The sequence below is a fragment of the Rhinichthys klamathensis genome, unplaced genomic scaffold (assembly GCF_029890125.1).
Source record: "Rhinichthys klamathensis goyatoka isolate OS25496 unplaced genomic scaffold, OSU_Roscu_1.1 h1tg000191l_1, whole genome shotgun sequence".
NCBI lineage: Eukaryota > Metazoa > Chordata > Actinopteri > Cypriniformes > Leuciscidae > Rhinichthys > Rhinichthys klamathensis.
Window position 1 is genome coordinate 6655377 of NW_026606717.1, and position 22199 is coordinate 6677575.

Consider the following 22199-nt stretch of genomic DNA (forward strand, 5'->3'; position numbering starts at 1 on the left):
TTCTATGATTCCTGTGAATGTTATGGCAGTTCCATAGGCAGGATTTGTCTCTGTTGCTCCAAAGGTTTATCGATTGGCACTTTGCACTTCCTCCTAACAAACACACACCGCTGACATTCAGTTTGAGAAGTGACACAGAACCTACACTGTCAATTATATGAGATGTATTAGTTTGTCCCCAGGGATCTGTATACGGTGTTCAGTACAACTGAAACACCGGGATGAGAGAGAGAGACGGAGAGAGAAATCCTGCTGGAAAAAAAAAAAAGCTTAAACCAGACTAAAGGGGTTTGCAGGTCTCAGCTGGTCACCAAGTTATTTCCACTGTTGAGGTCAGTCAGATATGCAGAAACAGTACAATTCTGTCCGAAACTGATAAGCCAATAACATTTTTCATGTTATGGCTGATATTAAAATGATGTACTATTCTGTAAATAAATAATATATATATATATATATATACATATATATATATATATAAACCTCACTCCCATCCGGGTCATGGCACCAATGTATCCCCCGGTTCTACTGTAAAAAAAAAAAAAGTTGCTGCCTTAAATTTTTAAGTACAATCAACTTGGATGTTTGAGCCATTTCAACTTAAATGACTTAAAAAATTAGTTGAATCTTGTATAACAAAAAAAAAATCTCAACTTATTTTGATAAGTTAAAGCAATGTAAAAACATATCTTGTCATATCTTATTGATCATATAATTTTTTACAGCACCGCCTCTTGAGGCCAGGGGAGTGAGGTTTACTTGCACAGCTCTCACTAGCTGGCCTCCGTTATGTACAAATACATTTAATCTAATTTATTTAAACGCTACAAGGGAATTTAGTCATCATAGCATTAAAACACAAAATTACGTTAAATACGAAAAACAGGTCTTCATTTGAGATTATTTAGCAATTTAATGAGCATTTAACTATGTTATTTAAAAATAAAAAAAGATTAACTAAATAAGCACTAATGATGGCAAAGGTTATCTAAAAGTAAAAACATGGCAAATGAGCATAACACAATTAAATATCCAGTACAAAAATCTCTAAAACTGACCGATAACCAATACCGTAGTGATCTATTGCAAATCCTGTGTCTGGTGTGATGGTTTTAGAGGGGTTTTGGGCAGCTGGCCAGGCTAGGAGTCCAGCAAAATAAACTAAGCCAGCAGAACACCAGTTTACCATGGTGGGAGATAAGCTAGACCAGTTTAAACCATGAACCACCTTAACTGGTTTAAGCAGTTTTTCTAAGCGGTTTTTTTGTAACTTAATTGTGTTACAAAAAAATCTAATCTTGACATGTATTTCTCACATAAAAAGCACATATTTCTTTGTATCATTGTCTGCAAGACCTTACGTTCAACTTACGTTCTTGTTGTGGTTGACTGATTTAGCCATTTATGGATTCCGACTGCAGTTGTAGTTTCCAGGTAGCCATTGATTAATGCCCAGCCAGAGCCTGGCGGGAGGCGTCCGTGGCTTTGCCTGTATTGATTCAATTAGTTCTGAGTTCTTGCTAGTGTTCTATGCAAATAGCCTTTGCTAGCGGCCTCGGCTAACAGAGGCTGATTAGCATCGCCAGCTGTCTGCTGGGTACTTCTAATACCCATGCCAGCTGCCATCTTCGTGTGCCAGTTGCTTATAGCTGGTGATGCCCCAAAAGGTGCCAACTTGAGTTCATTTTTAAGGTAACAGTTGCCGTAAGTTTAAAAAGCTGAATGTTACCCGTTTGAAGTTTGAGGATTGATGCTAAAAGGCATGAATTTCACTACATTTGCTTCTATTTCAAAACAAATTCTGAATGTGTTTGAGAGAAATTACTCATATACTCATAGCAGTGGGTGAAATAAATAAAATAATAAATTTGCCATCTGTGTCTCCCTTTGAATGTCACTAGTTTCCACCTACAACTCTTTAACCATGTCTATCGTGGCACTTAACTTCTGTGGACGCACATTTCCCTCTCTCTTTCTCACTGGAACGAGTCCGTCGCCCTCTCAAAAGATCCATCTGTGCACCAGATCAGCTATTTTTCTCTTTTAATTCGCCTTTGATTTAGAATCACTTTCAAGTGTGTCCTCTTGTTTGTGTGGGTGTGTGTGATGATTTAACACCAGCGAGGACGTACAAACAAAAATCAACAGAATAAAATAACCATGAAATTAACCAGCGAGCTGACCTTTGACCTCATGGAAGTAGGCATTGATCGGGTTGGAGTATGAGGTAAGACCAAAGCGCAATTGCTTTGTCTCATGAACACTGTAGTAGGAATAGTGTTCAATTTGTTAACGAAAAGTATGATGAAAAATGTTCGTCAGCAACTTTTTTTTTCATGACTAAAACAAGACGATGACGAGACGACACCAAGATCATTAAGCGATAATTGTGACTATTAACATGCAATATCATTGCAGATAGTTGACTAAAATGTTGTTAAAAAACCTATTACCAAAAACAAAACAAAAAAGAAGAGAAAATATTAGTATGCTGTACAAATCTCTACAACAAGCTTTCATGGTTGTGGTTGCCAGATGTTACAAGCTTAAATCCCCCAATTAGAGCTTTTCTTTCAAAAGGATAGATTTTCTGCCCAGTGTTTTACTTAATCTTTGCAATCTGGCAACCATGCGCACGCACTCTCTCTACACTATCGAAGTGCTGCCGATTATCTGAAAACAATGACAAACAAGTAAGTTGAAGTTTAACAATCCCCATTTGAGATATTCTGTTTAAATGAATGTGTCTGTGTCTCTTCACGAACCGCTTGAGCTGTTTACTGTGACTAAATCTGTGATCAAACCGTCTCAGTGATGAAATGTAATAAATCCAAACATGGATCTGGTTGCTGAATAAATGCACTTACGTAACCTCTTAGTGACAATGCAAAGTGTTTTATGCTGTTGTTTTAATAGAATTTATTTTTTTTGGAATTATTGGAATTACTATTAGGAATTTCACTGCTCAGTTCTGTCTGTGAAAACATGCCATTGTTGACTAAAAAAAAAAAACCAGAATTTTTTTTTTTAGAAAAAAGACTAAATTAGACTACGACTACATAAAAAAATAGCTGACAAAACTAACACTAGCGACAAAAGGTCATCTTTTCATATGAATGTGTGGGTGTTTTTATGTACATTTTTGGCCCTGTGGAATTTGTAAAATACACTCTTAAAATATTTAATTTGTCTAACAGTTGTATACAGTGTATAAACATACATGTCCAACAGTCTACACATTATATGAGAAATCAGTCATTTGTGTCATGTAGATTTACTATGCCAAACTTAACTGAGGCAGTTTTGTGTTTGTTTGTGTATTTACGCATTAATAGTTTCATGTAAACTGCACGGTTCCTCAGTTTGTTTCACTGTTTAAATAGTTTCAATATGGAGGCCTATAAAGTGCAGCTTGTTTACTTCCTTGATTGTAACAGGTTTTATGAGCATTAGCTGTTATATTTTCTCCATCAACAGTAATTAAGCTAACAAAGCCGTACTTCTTAATGGAGCGTGGTTGTGTGTGTGTGTGTGTGTGTGTGTGTGTGTGTGTGTGTGTGTGTGTGTGTGTGTGTGTGTGTGTGTGTGTGTGTGTGTGTGTGTGTGTGTGTGTGTGTGTGTGTGTGTGTGCGTGTGCGTTAGTGAGAAAAATCAACAATCCTACTTATAGCAAATAATCCATATGTATATCATAAATAATCAAACAAAAAAAGTATGTATACACATAAACATAAAAACATGCTCAAATTTTAAATAATATATATATATATATTAACATATACAAAGCATAATAATAGAATTACCAGATTTTAACATTTGCAAGAAAATGCAAATGGTGTTATAGGTTATTGTGGGTAATTTTCCGGGCATTGCAATGCAGTTGCTAAAGTGTTCTGAGTTCTTTTAGGCACATTGCTATGCAGTTGTTAGGTTGATTCGTGTGTTTGCCAGGTGTTCTGTTGGTTGCTAGATAGTCTATTTTCCTTTCCCTAGATATAACCCAGGTCTTTCCACCAATGGAAGGGAATGAGTTTTTTGAGGCCTGTATTATTGTTTTAAAACATGAATAAAGTAAAATCACACCTCTCCTGTGACCAACCTGTTTTTAGATACTTGAAACCAGCCAAAAGTTTCATCTTTCTTGTTTTGAGATGAAACGGCTTACCTGTGTAGATGAATCTTCCTGGTGTGCCTTTGCAAAACTGTTTGGACTTATAGGAGAGCGTGACCTCTACCACCCCAGGGATGTGACGAGGAGGGGTCTGAACTCTGATGGCATGAGGTGTGATGAGCTATGAGGAGAAAATCAGAGAGAGGATGTTAGAACCAAGGAGGTCTATGATACCTAGAGAAAGCTATCCAGCATTCCCGTTCCCCTCAATGGCAGTTGCTCGGCTGCCACAGGAAGTGTGAGAATTGAAATCGGCCATCTTTGCTCATGGGCACTCAGTTATGCAGCCAGGTTGTTTTGAGCCAATCATCAGAGCTGTAAATGCCATGTGACTAGACTAATGGCTCTGAAGCTGCAGGGAAATGACTTGTCTGCCTACAAACCATCCCAAATCCTTCATTGGTGACTATCCTGACATGTGACTTGAAAGGCAAACCCACATTTGAGAGGAACCGACTCCATAGATCCACTAGAAACCACTAGCTGATAAAGAAAAAAAGTCTCTGAAGAGTGAAGTTTGTTGTGAGAAAAGCTCTGGCAGCATTTGTTTGCAGTTGTGTTTTCTGTGTTCATTTGCCCTGGCTGATTATGTTCTTTGATCCAGTTCTGATCAGTAAACAATCTGACTGTGTGTGTGCCATGTGTGTGTTTGTATGTGTGTCTAATCAGTATCAGGCTGTTTATGGTGGGTGGTGAAGGGATGGCGTAGATGAAGACTGGAGAGGACAGGTGGAGCTCCTCAGAGACGTAATTAACAGCACACTGTCTTTCAGCATCTCAGTCTATATGCATGTGGTTCATTTGAGCTGTTGTCTAAAACATCTTCTGCTTTGAAAATGTGTCTCTCACAGTCATAAACTCGGTTTCGAACCAGTAAACAAGGGAACTTCCTAGCCTGACAGCATTTATGGCTTTAGACGCATTCCGGATGCAAAGGCCTTCCAAACTGAAGCCAGCAAAATGATGCTGACTTCCAAGATACCTAGTGTAAAATAACACTGGATGGTTTTCATTGTAAAAATTAAATACAGATTAAATGCTTACAATGAAAGTTATTCAATCAAGAGCAGCGGGTGTTTTTCTCCTTGTCTTTTGTTCTTTGATTAACATGACAGACAGCAGCAGGTTTATTAGGGTGCTGTCACTTTAAGAGTGTATGCACGGATCCAACATACTGTTACACTCCATACATTTTCTCTCAATTATTTACGTTCCGAAACTGAATATTTTCACCTGAATAATCAGCAAGATGGGCATTTTGACATAATTTTGTATGTTTTTGACTGTTTAAGCGTAATAATAAGCCAAAAAAAGAAGTTACATTTTCACTCTCGAGGCAGCTTTATGAGAGCGGCACTTATATAGATCAGTGGTGCGCGAGTTTTTGGTGTGAGGGTGAAACCTGCCGGAATTACTAAAATAATGTGCAATACAAGCACTATTCAACCAGAGCGAATGATACGAGTGAGTGAGAGAAAACCGTTGTGTGTCGGAGAGAAGAGAGAGCGAGAACGCTCAGCTAATATCGGTGTATCGATACTGCAGAAAAGGAGTATTGGAACCGTTTCAGATATTTCAGTATCGATTCTGAAATATCGATACACTGTAAACCCGAATAAGTTGGCACAACTCAAAAAATTTAAGGCAATCAGTTTTGCCTCAAATTTTTTAAGTTAAGAAATTCAAAGTTTAAGTAAGCAGAACTGACATATTTTTATTTTGTATTTGTACATTTGAATTGTTCTTAACTTGAAATGTTTGAGTACACTAATTCATACATTTAACTTAAAATTTCATGTAATCTCAATGTGAACACTTTTATTAGTATAAACTTAGCTAGCTTTAACAAGCTAGTTTGCTAACATACTATTTTGTTAACATCTTAACAATAGTATGCTATACAGTAACACTTACAGCAATATAAAGGTTTTATTTGCTCTCAAATCAAGCTCATGCACCACTTGTCACCATGATGGTAACTATCCTAAAACCAACATTAACAGAAATTCTTCTAAATTAGCATAACGAAACATTAATCATTACTAAATCACCCGCTTAACATTAATCTTGCACAAAAAAACATTGTATTACACTTAATTTTAGCATTTACTCTCCCTTTCGAGTGCCATCGGCAAAGCATGCTGGGAAATATACATCCCAGCCGTTTCAGTTAAACTTAAGTTCGTCTAAATTAAAAGAAATAATTTCATAAAACTCAAAACAATGAAACAGTTCAGTTTACTTAAAATATATACATTCTGTGAACTTGAAAGAAAAAGAAAGTGCTAAATACTCATAAAAGTTAATTTGACTGAACTAATTAGTTTAATTTAAGTTTTTCCTACTCAAACCAATTAAGTATTTTGAGCGTTAGGGTTTACAGTGTATTTTTGAAAACACTAAAGATACCTAATTTCTCCCAAATTCTAGCCAAGACAATCCCAGAATGCACAGTGAAAAAAAATGGCAAAAGAAGTCAAGAGAAATGTTGATGGATACTCGTATGCTATTATGAATTCTATTTAAGGTATAGGCTGTGACAGAAATAGTAAGAGTAGCATGCTAGTGTGCTATTCCGAAATCAACTATTGACTACACCTGTAATCCATTCATTACTGACTATCGTTAAAATTATCACTAAAAATAGATCAAACTAATTAAAAAATATACTAGTTTACCCAGTATTTGTGTGTTTTTATGCCTATTGGAGTATCATGTTAGCTTAGCGACATGCTAATGTCAAACTGTTCTGCAATCAACTGTGAGTAAATTGCCTCTGAGTTGCTGCCTATAGAGTCGAAAAGAATGAAAGAAAAAGATCTTCCTTTGGACCCTCCCCTGCTCTTATTCTCTTCCTCCCTCGTTAGATGCTATCTGTGGTAATCAGATCCCCACTGGCACTGCAGCTGAAGGGAACTACGTGGCTCTTGATGGGCCCCCCGTGTATGGGGGTCATGGGGTCAGGAGGTAAAGGTCACAAGGTTACAAGGTCCACAGGAACCGCTATAGGGAGATTTCAGCACAGTGTATTTAATCGTTACCAGATGTAGATCATCATAACCACACACACACACACACACACACACACACACACTCATTAGCTTGTTTCTCTGAAAGCTAATAGCACTTAGCATCAACAGATCAAAGAGGGTTGTTGAGTATGCAGTGGGAAAATTGTATTAGAGTTGGTGCTGTGATGAACACTCTGTAGTGCTCATGAAGAGTGGCTGTCTGAAGAGAGAAGTACTCTAAAACACTCTAGATCAATGTGTTTGTGTATGTGATTCACCACCACTGATTTGAGCATCTTTAAACCCGTTGTTATTGAGCAGTTAGCCAGTGTTACACAAGCTGCTCAATTTCTTGTACAAAGATATTTGTCAAAACAATCGAGAAGCTATTAAAAGTATTACATTTCTTAATCACTTAAGCACAGTAACTTAATCACCTGCATAATGGCGGCCTAAAGTAACGCTAATGTATTCTGATAGGAGATGGGTGAAAGGTGATGGCTTTAATAAGCTATTTAAATAACAACACTAGTCTATTTGAACTTTGACTAATCAATTGAGAAAACTCAATATTCAACTCAAAAGTCAAAATAGACATACCAAGTAATAATTATTAGATAAAAAAAACTGCTGACTTACAAGCTTAATATTATCTCACAATTAAATTTGTATCTAATAATTATTATTTGGTATGTCTATTTTGTCTTTTTGCTGTACTATTATCACTTTTTATGTGGTTCAATTTGTCAATTTGTGGTTAAGATCTTGTATTGACAATGCAAGAGTCGAGCACTCTGTAAAGTCTCCTCCAGCACATCCCAAAGACTTTCATTGAATTTTAGGTCTGGACTCGGAGGTGCCAATTCATTTGTGAAAATGATCCTTCATGCTCCCTCCCAACCATTCTTTCACAATATGAACCTTGATGAAACTTGACATTGTCATCCTGGTATATGGCCATGATGTGTCTTCCAACATGCTTGTTTAAGAAATGAAAAGCTACACACTCCATCAATTAGGGTTAGAAGAACTGTTGCCAAACATATAACATGCTAGATACATAATAATCACCGCAATAATGATCAAATCATATGGATTTGACTATTTAAATCCAAACAGCGACTTTTTTTGGCCGTGAAGTGTATATTTGAGCCCCAAAATTAACCCCAACCTTAATCAATTCTTAAGTTATAATATATATTAATCAATGCCATTAATCAAATCAAATCAAATCAACATAGTAATTTCAATGAATGTAAGCCGTTTCACTTGGATCACAACAAGGAGAAAAAGACTCTCAATTTCTGTTTCATGTCGACTTTAAGTATATAGATGCTGTCAATATGTTCCTGTATATGTCAAAAAGTATGTTTCAGTATCAATGCAAACATGCAAAAAATGACTAGAACCACGCTTTATGAACAAACACCTATGATTAGAATGAGATTGTAGCAACAATCAGTGAGAAAATCCAAAGTTCTGCTGGACATACAGGAATGACTTGTAAGCTTACCTCACTCCAGACCAACATGGTGCCGAAGATGACCTGCAGTCCATCAAAGAAGTTGTCTCCAATGATGATGACAGTAGCACCTCCTGTTGTCCAGCCTTCACTGGGACTGATGGCTTTGATACAAGGTGCAGCTGCGTCCAGAAACACCACAGGACCAATTTGGAGGAAGAAAAAAACAACTTTGAGCATTTGTGCTTAGTAGTGTACTGTAGTGACCCAGCACTAGCATTACTTGTCCATGATTAGAAGTTTTATTGAGAACTTCTCCACATTCAGGATCAACATTAGTGTGGCGGTTTGCAGATTTCGGGGTTGAAGGTGTCATTTGAATGTAGTTTATTTCCTGGGCTCTGAGGGAAGTCTTGACACCTCTCAGTCTCTTATTTCAAGGCCAGTGCAGGAAACCAAAAACACACAAATGTCACAGAGAAAACTCACACAGCTGGATCCAACTAAGAGTCTCATACCACACGCTCTGGAAAAGTGTCGGTGGTTTTCACAGCTCTCATAGCACACATTAGGCATAAAAACAAAGGATCACTTACATGGGATTTCCATCCAACACTACGCCTGAGCTGCATAGCCATACTTTGAGGGCATAGCAAGGAAATGCTTCAGTTGTAGCAGAACAGTGAGACAATGCCTCAAATTATGGGCCAGACTGCCAAAAGATTTACTCTTTTAGCTAGAAGGATGCAGTGTCCAATAAGTACTACAATTCATTTGTTACTAGGCCATATTTCATGGTTGACGATAGAGTCGTGTGAAATATTTATGCAGTGATTTAGCACAGTTTTCTGAGAATGGTTTTTGGGTTTCTTAAACTATTTCTGTTCCACTTTCTATGTCCCAGGGGTTGATTTAAAAAAAAAAAAAAATGTAAAACAGATTTAAACTTTTTATCATGCCTTTATGTTTTTTGCTGCTGTTGTTGTTGTTGTTATTTTGGCTACTCAATGCCTTTTTATGTATATATTTTATTGTTTTACTCTTGTCCCATATCCAGACTTTCAATCTATATCTTTAAGTATAAAATTTAGTCAGAAACATTTGATATATTATGATATTCTAAATAAAGAGTTAAATAAGCATTAGCATTAGTATTTTGTGAAATAAATAAATTTGATCAATTGTCCTATAGTTCAATTTTAAATTTCACTCATGAGTAGAACATTTTAACTGTGCGTCATTTCCAATCAATCACATCCAATCATTTTTTTGTTATTCTGGTTGAAAGTCTCTGCACTTCTTGATAGCAATCACTAAGTTAAGTGGTCCAAATGTATTTACATGCATTTATATATCGTCTGTGGAAGGCGTAGGACCATAAAATGTCCTACCTGCCTGTCAATGTATGTATTTCCATAGCTCCGCGCACCTGCTCGCGCGAACATCACACGTCATCAGTGCGTTTCATGCTATGCAGAGTTAGATAGACGTCAGTCACCGAGTGCCGAAACAGCAGCCACCTTCTACAGTTCCTCCTGAACCAAAACAACGAGCTTATGCTGCGTTCATGCCATAACTACTGTCATTTGGAAGAAAATGTATGCATTTCAATGACAACACTATCAACGCCGAAATGAATCTGCAGCAGTCAGGTGGTACAGGTCAGTGCTCTTTAAGTTGTTTATGTTTGTTATTATTGTAACGTCATGTCCTTTGAGACATGAGGTAGTTTAACGCCGTCTCTCGTCTCGTGATGCTTTGCAAACTCTTAATATGCTCTGCGTTCATGTGTTTTGAAGAAGGCGTGGCTTTGGAGACGCTCTTGAAGGAAGGGTGGGATCTCATGCTTTAAAAGCTAACTTGCTATTGCTAGCCACTCCGAAAATTGCCAACCCTACCTTTAATGACATTTCACAAAAAAAGGACAAAAACAACAATTCTGCTGTGTTGCATTGTTAGAGGATAAATTAAATAAATTAGTGAGAGTGTGAAAAATGTGTTTTAAGAAACTTTGTTTTCCAAGTCCACATGGCCAAAAGTGCCCACAGAAACGATTTTTCGTCAAATTGAACAAGTGGGAATGTCAGGAGATCTTGAAAAAGATTTTTAAATGGCTATTTGGTTAAAAAGATGACCAAATTGTCACGAATATCAATTCTTCAAGTGTCCTAAGAGTAGAATTTAGCATTAATGTGTGTTTGTACGTTCTTCGTGTAGATAAGGTGACCTTAGGCCTCCTGCAGTAGGAGACACGTGTTTTTGTCACCGGGCGTCGAGGTACGGCAGCTCGTTTAGCGTGTTCTGTTTGTTGCTCTCCGCGGCGGCCGTGGATCAGGGGCTGAGTGAGAAAGGGACCACCACGGAGAAAGGTCAGTTTGCTTATTAGAGCTGTCTGCTCCCCTCCGAGACGTGGAGTCTCGTGCTAGCAGGGGGCAAAGAAAGCAATTTAGCCAGCCGGCGTTTACCTGCATTTAGCTCCCAAATGCCAAAGCGTCACTCACAGTAATGAGATATAAAGAGAGGACGAGTTGTGATGGGCCAGCACGACTGTTAGATCCACACGCTGTGAGATGCAAGTGGGGTAAGATATATTGTATCCTTGCTAGGCTAAGCTCAGCTGTCTCGCTAAGGGCTGCTGATGATGCGTGGGAAAACTGGTGGAATCATTAAAAGACTGAAGTTACAGTGAATATAAACAGTCAAGTGGCGTGAGAAACATGTCAAACATGTTGCGCAATGATAGTATTCATGAGGTCCAACAAAACAAGCACAAACAGTGTTTCATCATGTCTACCTTAAAAACGGTAAAAATGTAGGTACTGTAACACTTTAATTTGATGGTCCCCCAACAGAACCATAACCTAACAATCTACTACAGTCTACTAATACTCTAATGACTGGTAGTTGACATGTAGTTGCAAAGTTACATAGTTAGTAGAATGTCTAAAGTGAAGCATCGAAATAAAGTGTAACCAAAATAAATGTAATTAATCAAAAAAATTTTTTTGCAGTACTTTTACAGACAAATCTGTAGAATTTCTGCAATTATTACTCCGATTAGCCTAAATATTAATAAATGATGCGTGGAACTTATTTGTCAAATTTAAGGGTGTTCAAATTCTTGGAAATATTTATATAAATTTCCATTTATTTCACCGTTTCCATGATATTTTATGGATACGATCATGGATATCATTACTATAATTAACTATAATAATATCAATAGTGTTTTTAAAATTAGCTGTTATTATTATTATTATTTGTCAAGTACCATGTAAATATATCTGTTAAAGTAATAAACATCAGTGATTTAGAAAATAATTCATTGAGTAAAGTTCTTTTGAATCTTTAAAAACATCTGGACTCTTAAATACAAAGGACATTTTTGAAAAATCAATCATTTGTTTATTAAATTCCAAAAAGCTATCATATTTAAAAGCTCAAAGGTCAAAAGCTTAATCTGTGGCCAATATTTATATTCTTTCCCTTTTGTAATTTGAAAAACATCCCTAAATCCAAATCACAAGCAGCTTTAGATTACTGAAAAGAACAACTTCTCGTGTTCTGTAAACACATGTTAATCTTCTCTTTTTACATGTCATGATTATGTCAGATGCTAAAAAGGAAAAAACATCCAGACCTGGAGGGTGAAACGAGACACATGCGCACACACTTTGGCGTTTGGTGGGGTGGTAAAGTAGGGAAGATGAGGTGCAATCTGTGGCGGTAATCTTGGCGTGAGTGGAGGTTTTTGGCGGAGGCTGAAATGGTAGCTGGATTAAGCAGATGGAGATGCATGAATCCATCTGATAGGATTAAACTTTCTGTGGCTTTCTCTAAGCCATCTGCTCACCATGCTGCTCCGACACATACACACACACACACACACATTTAATTTGCAATGTAAAAAGTCTCGCACACAAAATACGAAAGCAAAACACAGAGGTACGAACACAGGGCGACACACATTTGAGTAATTACACTTTGATAGACACAATACAGCACCAAAACACACAAAAAAGTTACAAATTAAGCAGATAAATGTGCAATCACACAAACATCACTATAAGAATTCTGGGAATTATGTTCTGTGTGTAAAACACCCCATGCTGTTTGATAAAACTACACAAAAATAAGTACTCAATTATTTATAAAAATGTCCAAAAAATGGTACAGGTGACACCGTCATGTGACGATATTTATTTCACAGGCACTGCATACCAGGAATGCTCTTATTAACAATCTGAATGATTAATATTAATAATATTATTAATATTCATTACAGCAATAATAATAAACAATAGCTCCTGCATCTCAACTGGTGGAGCTTGGCTATAGAAAGGTGGTGTTTGATTTGTCCATCAAGCCAATACATTTAAAAGTAAATACGGCAAAATAAAATAAAATAAATCCAATTAGATTAAAAGCTATAAAACTAAAATCTGTATGGACAAACACAGAAACAAAACAGTGAATATAAAATCACTGCCCACATAAGGTGTGTAGCACACACATACACATTAGTGCAGACCACGGACAGATTGCATCCCCTTTCCGTGTCCCTAGGGTTTGTGCTTGGTGCTCTGGGACAGAGAGACTGTCTTCCGCTGGGATGCATTCAGCTGAGCCATTTTTCCTGCTTTCCCTTTCTTATAAACTCATTTAATGCAGTAGGCTGGAGAATTTGGGGTCACACACCAACCTACAGCTCCAGGAGATAAATACATCCAGCCAGTTGTTGTCGAAGTTGCCCCCATTGAGTTCATTCTCACTGCTGTTGTCTTAATGAAACATTCCAGGAGGGCCCATTAGAATCCCAACCATGATAACCACAATTAATATCATCCCTTCTCTTGTAATGCAACCTGCACCACCTTTATAAACCGTATACCACTAAATCCAATAGAAGCTACACGCAGTAGAGAAAAATTGCCGCCAAAATTGGCTGTGAGATTCATTTTATGACCCGTCAAACAGAAAAAAAAAAAGAAAAAAAAACTTAACAAGCACCACTAATTAAAGTTGCAGATTGAACTGATATCCTGAGCATATCCATCTGAAATGCAATAAACTGAAACCCTAACCAAAATAATAATCATAAAGAAACAGAGGCCTACTGTCAGTACAATCTGTAAATCTGTACTTTCTGTCTTTCATCCAAATGCAAACAGACCTCCTGATAGCGCTTGATGCCGCCAGCACGCGGCCACAGACCCCAAGAGACCATCACAGCTTATCACACCATATTCATCCACGACCGTAAATCACCACATCATATGTTCTGTTCTTCCATCCAGATCCAACAAATTTCCCTGGACATCTAAATCCTTGACAGGCTAAATGGGACACTGATTGGATTGGTCGGGCGTCTAGATAAATACTTCAGGCATCTTTGTAAAGCACGTCAACGTGGGCTCGGACTTGCACAGATGGGCTCTGGGAATGCTGACGCTAATGCTAAAGCTAAACTCCACCAAGAGACTCAACAGCCATATGATAAAACAAACAGATAATCCAAGACAAAGACCCCTTCGAGGGAAAGACTTGCTTCCTGCTTTGTAAGAGCCATGAAATGGCTTTTTATTTTCAAGAGAATGAGTAAGAAATTACATTTCTGAGACCATTTTCAACATACATTATTTAAGCAAACTGTCAGACATCAGTAATCCGTTGTGATGGATGTGGTGTCAAAAGCGGGATTTTTTTATGCAGCGTGCCTTAAAAGCATACGTTTTTCAATAACACCAGAATTCGCCACATCTGCCGACAGGAAGTAGCCAAGGACTAAATAAACATCTGAGTGATGAACCAAACACAGAGGAGACCAATGATCATCAGAAATGTATTCATTTGTATTTTGCAGCAATTTGCATTGGTATCCGAAACAATTATAGACAATTTCGAGAGCACTTATTCTGTCCCGTAACACAATAATGAGTGTACCGCCGATAAACACTCAACAGCAGTGTCCAAATTCTCTCACTCGTTTTCATTCACACATTCAGTGGACTATATTAGTGGATTAATGTAGGGAACAGTGAATGAGAGGGCGATTTCAGATGCAAACAATGTAATGTGTGCTAAAGCTAAACTTAAAGTCTCTTAGCTTAAAGTAGTTTGCAAAAAAATCCTCTAAGATGGCGAAAATATGAAGAAATGCTGATTATAAACGAATAAATACTGAAAAGTGATGAAATTCTTCATTTACCTAGTATTCATGTTTGTATTTTTTATACATACAGGGAATGATGCTGTTAGCTTAGCAACAAACATTATTGGAATCAATATTGGAGTTGAGTCTATACACATAAGAAACGGTTAACGTTTGTTTATATGTACCATGCTAATGTATATTGGAGTACATTGGAGTACCATAAAATATGCGGTAACGCTTCCTTTTACAGTACAGTACTTACGTGTACTTACAGTGTACTTACCTAGAAAGTACTGGCTAATATAAGGTAAGTACATGGGTTAGGGGTAGGTTTAGGGGTAGGTTCAGGGTTAGTACCTAGTTATTACCCAGTAATTATAATTACTATAATAAGTACATAGTAAGTACATGGGTAACAGGACTGTAAAAGTAAGCGTTACCAAATATGCTAATCATTTAGTACCATGGTGTTACCATGGTTCTGCCGCATACTTAAAAATCTGTGCTTTTGGATTGAATGTATCTGGCTTTATGCTTAAATCTTATCCTCTGTATTCAATTAAACACCACCATAGTCATTTCTGCAGACGGAGGGATGGGTTAAAGGAATGAAGGAGGGCACAGTTTAGTGCTTTAATTAATCTCTGCTTCATCTTTTACTCTCTCCGCACCACTGGAGAAGTGACTTAAAAGGCCAAAGCTCACAGACGACTCCGACAGCGAAGCGTTATCTCTCACCAACTCATTCACACATACTGGATGGAGTTTTGTATCAACACACTATTAATAAAATGTAGTCTAGTGTGTGTGGCTTCCAGAGACTTTCTGCATATTTCAACGCAGTATAATAAAGTCTGAACGTACATGATCTGTCAGGGTCCCTGTTCACACACAAGCCAACCTCATCTTACTCTCTTTGACACTATTTCTTAATTTTTTTCCTGTAACAAACCAATTGGGATGGAATAAAGAGGCAGAAAGGGCTCCGAATTTTATAAAATTAACTTTCCGAAATGAACTGTTTCATTTAAATAAATACGAATATACGGTTACACTTTATTTGAAGGTGTCCGTGTTACAGCGTAATTGTTCATTTAAGTACTGTAGTAATATTGAACTATAGGGTTAGGTTTGGGGTTGGTTTAGGGTTAGTTGCATGTAATTATGCACTATTCATCATTACTAAAGTGACTAATGTAATGTAACATGTAACAGGAACCCTGTAAAATAAAGTGTTACCGAGTATACAATTATCTGTCGATGTTAAATCCGCAGTAACTCACCGTGCTCTAGATACGATTGCGTTCCCTCTGACGGGTCCAGTCGCCGAGCTCTTCTGCCATGTTTGGAGTTGTTGTGCACAAACATGTTGTCTGAAACAGCCAGAACGTGTCCTTCTACGCTCACTGTTGTTGACACAACCACCTGTAAAGGAAGGGCACAGGGCTTAAATGCACAAAAAAAAAATCTAAGTTGTAAATACTAGAGTATGTTTAACAAGAAAATACTATTTCAGTCGTTCATTTCACATTTAATTCAATCTGTAACTTGCTGTTTCTTTGTAATTAGTGGTGCTTGCCTATTGTTATTCGTCATACTTTTTCTTCTTCTAGACGAAACTTGCCGCTACTCGTCCCGCATCATTTGTCATAGACCCATGAATGAGGTGTCAAATCAACCAGCTCATTGAGCGGAGGTTTGCTGTATCTTTTCTAAGCGATCTGACTAATGATGTTCACACAGGGGACAAAAAAGTGGGCCAAAAAATCCCACAGACTTACATTGACGGAATGTTTTTAAATTTGAATCTCAACTGCCACTTTCACACACAAACGCAGGGCCTAAAGGCCCGTTCACAACAAGAACGACAACGACAACTATAAAGATAACTATATTAGCATCCACACCAGCGGACGATATCGCTCTGTTTATTCTAAGCGCATGCTTGTCTGCCACTTTAAATGCTTGAGCTTGTTACGGCAGGATGGATTCTGATTGGCTGTCAATGTTTTTTTATCAGCTGGATAAAATCGTTCTGAAAGTGATTCCAACGATATCGTTTCTCTGTGCCGTTATCATTAAAGCTGCGGTGTAAAACTCTGCTATTCTTTAATATTGAGAACGATTTTTGTTATCGTCCTTGGTGTGAACGGGCCTTTAGGAACCCATTCTCTCACTCATTTGACTTATCAAGCAGACAATAAGTAATGACCTAAAATCTTTTCAGCCACACCCTAGCAACCAGTTACTGCACCCTAGCAACCATCCCCCATAGACGTCCATTGAAAAATAGATGAGAGGCATATAAATGAATCAGAACATCAGAGACATGTGAGTTTGGCTCTTTTGATTTGGGCAGACATGCAGCCCTAGCCACGTCCTAGCAACCATTTAGAGTACCTAGCAACCGTGTTACATTACAAATAAGCAATATTTCAGCACCAGAACATTATAGACTTATGGTTCGGCTTTCTTGCAGTCACATGCATCCAACTACAAGCACCACTCACATTTTCTTCAGGAAATGTACAGTTATTTCTAGTTATTATTCCAGTTATTTTGTGAAATTTACTAGCAATTTCTGTCATACATATATTCATACATAATGTTTTATGTAAAAAAAAGAAAGAAGGAATTTTTTGTCAGTTTGCAGGGAAGTATGTAATTCCTGCACCACTAGTGGCATCAACCGAAACTGAAGCGACGCCTCGATTAAAGCACTCGTAGTCTCTAATAATTTCTATGCTGTACACTAATTAACACCGCATACAAACACACTTCTCTGCCTATCCCACAATGCTCTGCTCTCTCCGATTGATTGCTGATAGAGGTTGGCTCGGATTAATTCAATTAAAAAGCGGGCAGCACTTGAGCGCCCTGAGACAATGGCAAGAAGGTAATAAGTGTTTGAGGTTGCTGTGATGATTGGCACAAACGGGCCCTCTTAAGCCACAGAGGACCCCTGGTACCCCACATAGAGCCTCTTATTTCAATTGCTGTTGAGCTTTGAGTGGAAATTCTGCCTCTTCAGAAAAGAAAGAACTTGGAAGTCTCTAAGGGATGTGGCTAATCATACACTCTCGTTTTACTCTCTCTCTCTCTCTCTCTCTCTCTCTCTCTCTCTCTCTCTCTCTATTTTAATGCTCACAGAGCTTGATGTTTATAGGGATTTGATTCCCTTTTATATCTCGATTGTTGCTCCTAGAGAGCAATGAGACTGACATTTTTCAACTGGTGATTTCTTTATTAATTCTCCTGCTTTCTCAGATTTTTCTCCTGAGAAATGTATCATAGTAATCACGTTTCTCCTCTAAAATTTCAGAAGAGATTTCAATATGACCTTATTTATTTCTCACTTCCAATACTTCATCTGACCAATCCACTTGAGCTACGCAAAACACATTCAATTAACGTCTCTATTCCCATACTGTATGTCAGTATGTGTCTCATTTGTTTCTATTTTGGAGTTTTAAAAGAAACTGCACAGCACTACATCACATTGTGTGTGTGATGGAAAGTCTCTCTCCTGCATTCTTGCACGCTTGCTGTGAAAAAAATATGACTGCGTTCTGCTGCTAATTACACAATCACCGTGAGTTCGCTCATAGAGTGCTGATGATTCGTTTATAGACAGAACTATACAGACAGCTGCTGAGATAATATCTTACATCAACACTGAATACTGATCCAGGACAGCCTGGTATTTTGGAAGCAGAATTTGGAAGCCAGCTCAATAAAACCAGCTCAATAATCACCACTTGAATAATGATCACAATTGCACTGTAAAACATTATTGTTGGCTTAACTTAAAATTTTAAGGCAACCAGGTTACTTTACTTTTTTTAAGTTCATTGAAATAAAAAAATTCAGTTAATACAATGAAGGAGATAGGTTTACTCAACAGAAACTCAAAATATTATGTTATCTGAACCACATAAATGATCTAAGTTGACTTGACAAAAGAAAAAAATGTTGGTAACAAACCATGAAAATATATATTTTTTTTTTACAGTGACTTTGGTATGATTTACCATTTCACTGACATTGAAATTCACTCATACTGAACTTCCACTCAAATTATTATAAGATAAATATACACTGTAAAAAAGTATATGATCAATAAGTTATGAAAACGTGTTTTTGCTTTAACTCATCACATTGCTTCAACTTATCAAAATAAGTTAAACTTTTATTAACAAGTACAAAATTCAACTAATTTCAAGTCAGTTTAATGTATTTTTTTAAGTTGAAATGACTTCAAAATCCAAGTTGATTGTACTTAAACATTTAAGGCAGCAACTTTTTTTTACAGTGTTGATATTTTCAAATCCGGATAAAAAGCAATGAAGCTCAAGAAGTCAGTCCTTGCATTTTGTATAATATTGATATTAGAATATATTGCACAAAAAAGAGCTTACACAATTTTTTTTTTTACATTCTCATAACATAAAGTGTATAAAAAGTGAATGAATGAGGCAACTATGAGCATTTATATATTAGGAAAAACTGAAAAGTGAGTTTAAAAAAAAAACATCAGTAAATGCAACCACAACACCGCAATTAAAAAATGTGACACATTTTCAGGAGGAAAAGACTATTCAGTGGGAAATAATGTAGAGTGGGGGATTATTTAATCCAATAGGCTTTGATTAGGTTGTCTTAGATATTATTGGTCAATATATGTGTTTTCCCCACCCACATGGCCTTGGTTACATCACCAGGAAAAGAACATTTATTTCAGACTTTTCATTAAAAATTTGAGAAAATTAAGGTCATTTTTGCAGATCCTTGTCGTCTGATGGGTTTAGGAACAGTGTGAAAACCTAATTAACAGGCAGTAGCAAGAGTGTGTGTGTGAGAGTGCTTGTGAAAGCAGCAAGGGTCGCATTCCACGACTGGAGCTCAAGGTCTTGTGTTTCTTGCAAAGCAGTGATAGGTTTTTTACTCAATGTCTCACACTCAAACACACGCGCACTGCGTGAGTGACACTGTTGTGCAATTATGCAGAGTGTGTTTACAGGCTCGGAGCCAGATTTGTAACACAATCAAATGCTGAAGAGTTTAAAACCACATGCAGAAAAAGGAATACAAAATATAATTAAACGTAAAAAAAAAAAAAGGAGAATATTCTAAATTATTTACACTAATCAAAAGATATGCAAAAACACTATAAAACAGAACCAGATCAGATGAGACAGGCCATGAGGTTTGGAAATAGTGAGTTGGAAGGATGGGTAGTTGTGAAGTGTGCAGAATTAACAGACTAATGAATGAAAAGGTTAAAAGATAAACGGTTTACCTGAAAGCGCCGCATGTCCCGTGGATTTCCTGCATTCTTCAGGCAGTTCTGATTGCATTTCAGGAAAAACTTGAGAAAAAACCTGCAAAAAGAACAGAAATTATTGGTTAGCGGTGGACTGAAGGAATCCATTGAATGTTCTGAAAAACGAATACAGAATAGAAAAACATTTCAACGCCATAAATGGGCCAGTTGACCAGTTCTCCAGTTTACCAAACCTCTGACAGTGAAATTAGGCAGATCCAATTCAATCTCCCGATGCCACAGGGGAACCTTTGTAAGTTCCACAAAGATCCTTTGACTCTAGTTGTTAAGAAAACATCGATGTACTGGTGCTTTAAAGATCCCATTGGATCATTTGATGAGTGTAATGTTGATGTATTTCTTGTTGAAACAGGAACTAGTCATGGGAAAGTCCTTGTCGTTTCTATAGTGAATAGTGTATTTTGTAGTAACTTTTAGAAGTACAGTAGCATATAGATGACCATATAAAGCTCACTTTTGATGATTTTATTCATTTTTGATGAATAATCTGATGTCAAAATACAATTCGTATCTTTCATGATGAGCATGTTGTTAATTTCTGAATCTTTTTTGGGCAAGTAGTTTGACATAATCTTTTATTATTATTTACCAGGATTTTTGTTTAAAAATGAAACATTATAAAACATCAAACAACATGCAGAACATGACACAGAAAATTATATCTAAGAAAGATATCTCATGACTGTGTCAAGGTCCAAAAGTCTCTTAAAATATAGAAAATTTAACCTTTTTACGACAGGGTCACATTATATTATAAAATGTGGTGCGACTCCTTAAAAAAATGATAGTAATTCATTATATTTGTAAATAAATAAATGAATAAACTTTAAAAATACATTTAAAAACATTAATGAATATATTCAAAGTGTAAAGGAAATATGTTATTGCTTCTTAATTCATGGTTACACCACATGACATCAAATGTCTAAACAACCTTAAAAAAAGGTTCATCATAAAAAAAAACGTAAGAATCACCAGAGAACTTCGTGTGTGTGTGTGTGTGAGAGAGAGAGTTTTTACACATCCTAAAAGTTCAGTAGCACAAACACATGCACAGACACACACACAGCAACAGGCAGTGTGCAGAAATGTGGAGCGTCCATCTGTCGCGCTCCTGAAGACAGATCGCCGATTCAAAGACACAAGCAGACTCCTATCCAAACAGAAAATATATGTCTGTCTCTCTCATAATCATGGTAAGCAGAAAGCGGGCACATTCACGGGCACTATCACAAACCCTTCACTCACAGACTGGCTTTAGAGCTATAACAGCACAATACCAGCTGCTCTGACTGGCACAGAAACAGTGTGTGTGTCTAACTGGATAATGCCATGGCACACACCCCGTCTGTCAGGACCTTTTTGTCCTCGTGTATTTCTCTCTCTTGCCTCTTTGTTTGCAATTCTGTCTGTCTCCTTTGTTAATATGACACTGAATGTTATATAATGAATCAGCTATTCTTTCTATAACTTGTTCACTCTCTGTTTCAAACAGACCCACGATTGCTCGGTTCCAAAAGCCTCATCGCAACACAAAGGCTGTTCCAAAAGGTTGGTAACTTAATTTTGCTGCCTCCTATTCCTCATTTTAGACAGATTTGAAGGCAGAATTGCATTTATCATTCACAGGGAAGGCAATCCCAGAATGCACTGTGAAATATATACTCATAATTCATGTTGGGATGTTTGGCTTTTTAATAACATGTTGTTTGGAAAGAAAATACACTTTTAATTGTTTCTTTTATTGCACTTTATCTAGTCGTATCTGCAGATTTAAATAACAATACATATTCCTTGAGTTTTTTTCTCATGTCTGAAATTGAAATAATTTTTTAACCTGGCTTAATCCGAAGTTCATATTTCTGTTATGGATATCTGTGCAAATGAGTGCATATTTCAGACAGTACCACATTTGAAAAGTTAAACATAACATTCTTATAATCAATCAACTGGTGAAAGATTTTTTTCCCCTATTCACCTGAGGTGTCTAGCCTTTAATTAATTTAATAATAATTGTGATTTTCTATGCTTATTAAAGTCATTGAAGTTGCACAGTT

General features: G+C 36.9%; 1 protein-coding gene across 3 annotated transcripts in view; it reads right to left on the minus strand.

Moving 5' to 3' along the window:
- ebf1b (EBF transcription factor 1b) overlaps positions 1-22199 on the minus strand; it is a 137873-nt gene that overhangs the window by 27598 nt on the left and 88076 nt on the right. For all 3 annotated transcript variants that reach the window (XM_056262239.1, XM_056262240.1, XM_056262238.1), the window contains exons 7-10: positions 20098-20179; positions 16082-16223; positions 8696-8826; positions 4166-4292 (exon numbers count right to left, since the gene is read on the minus strand). In XM_056262239.1, the coding sequence (XP_056118214.1) occupies positions 4166-4292; positions 8696-8826; positions 16082-16223; positions 20098-20179 (482 nt within the window). The remainder of the gene's footprint in view (positions 1-4165; positions 4293-8695; positions 8827-16081; positions 16224-20097; positions 20180-22199) is intronic.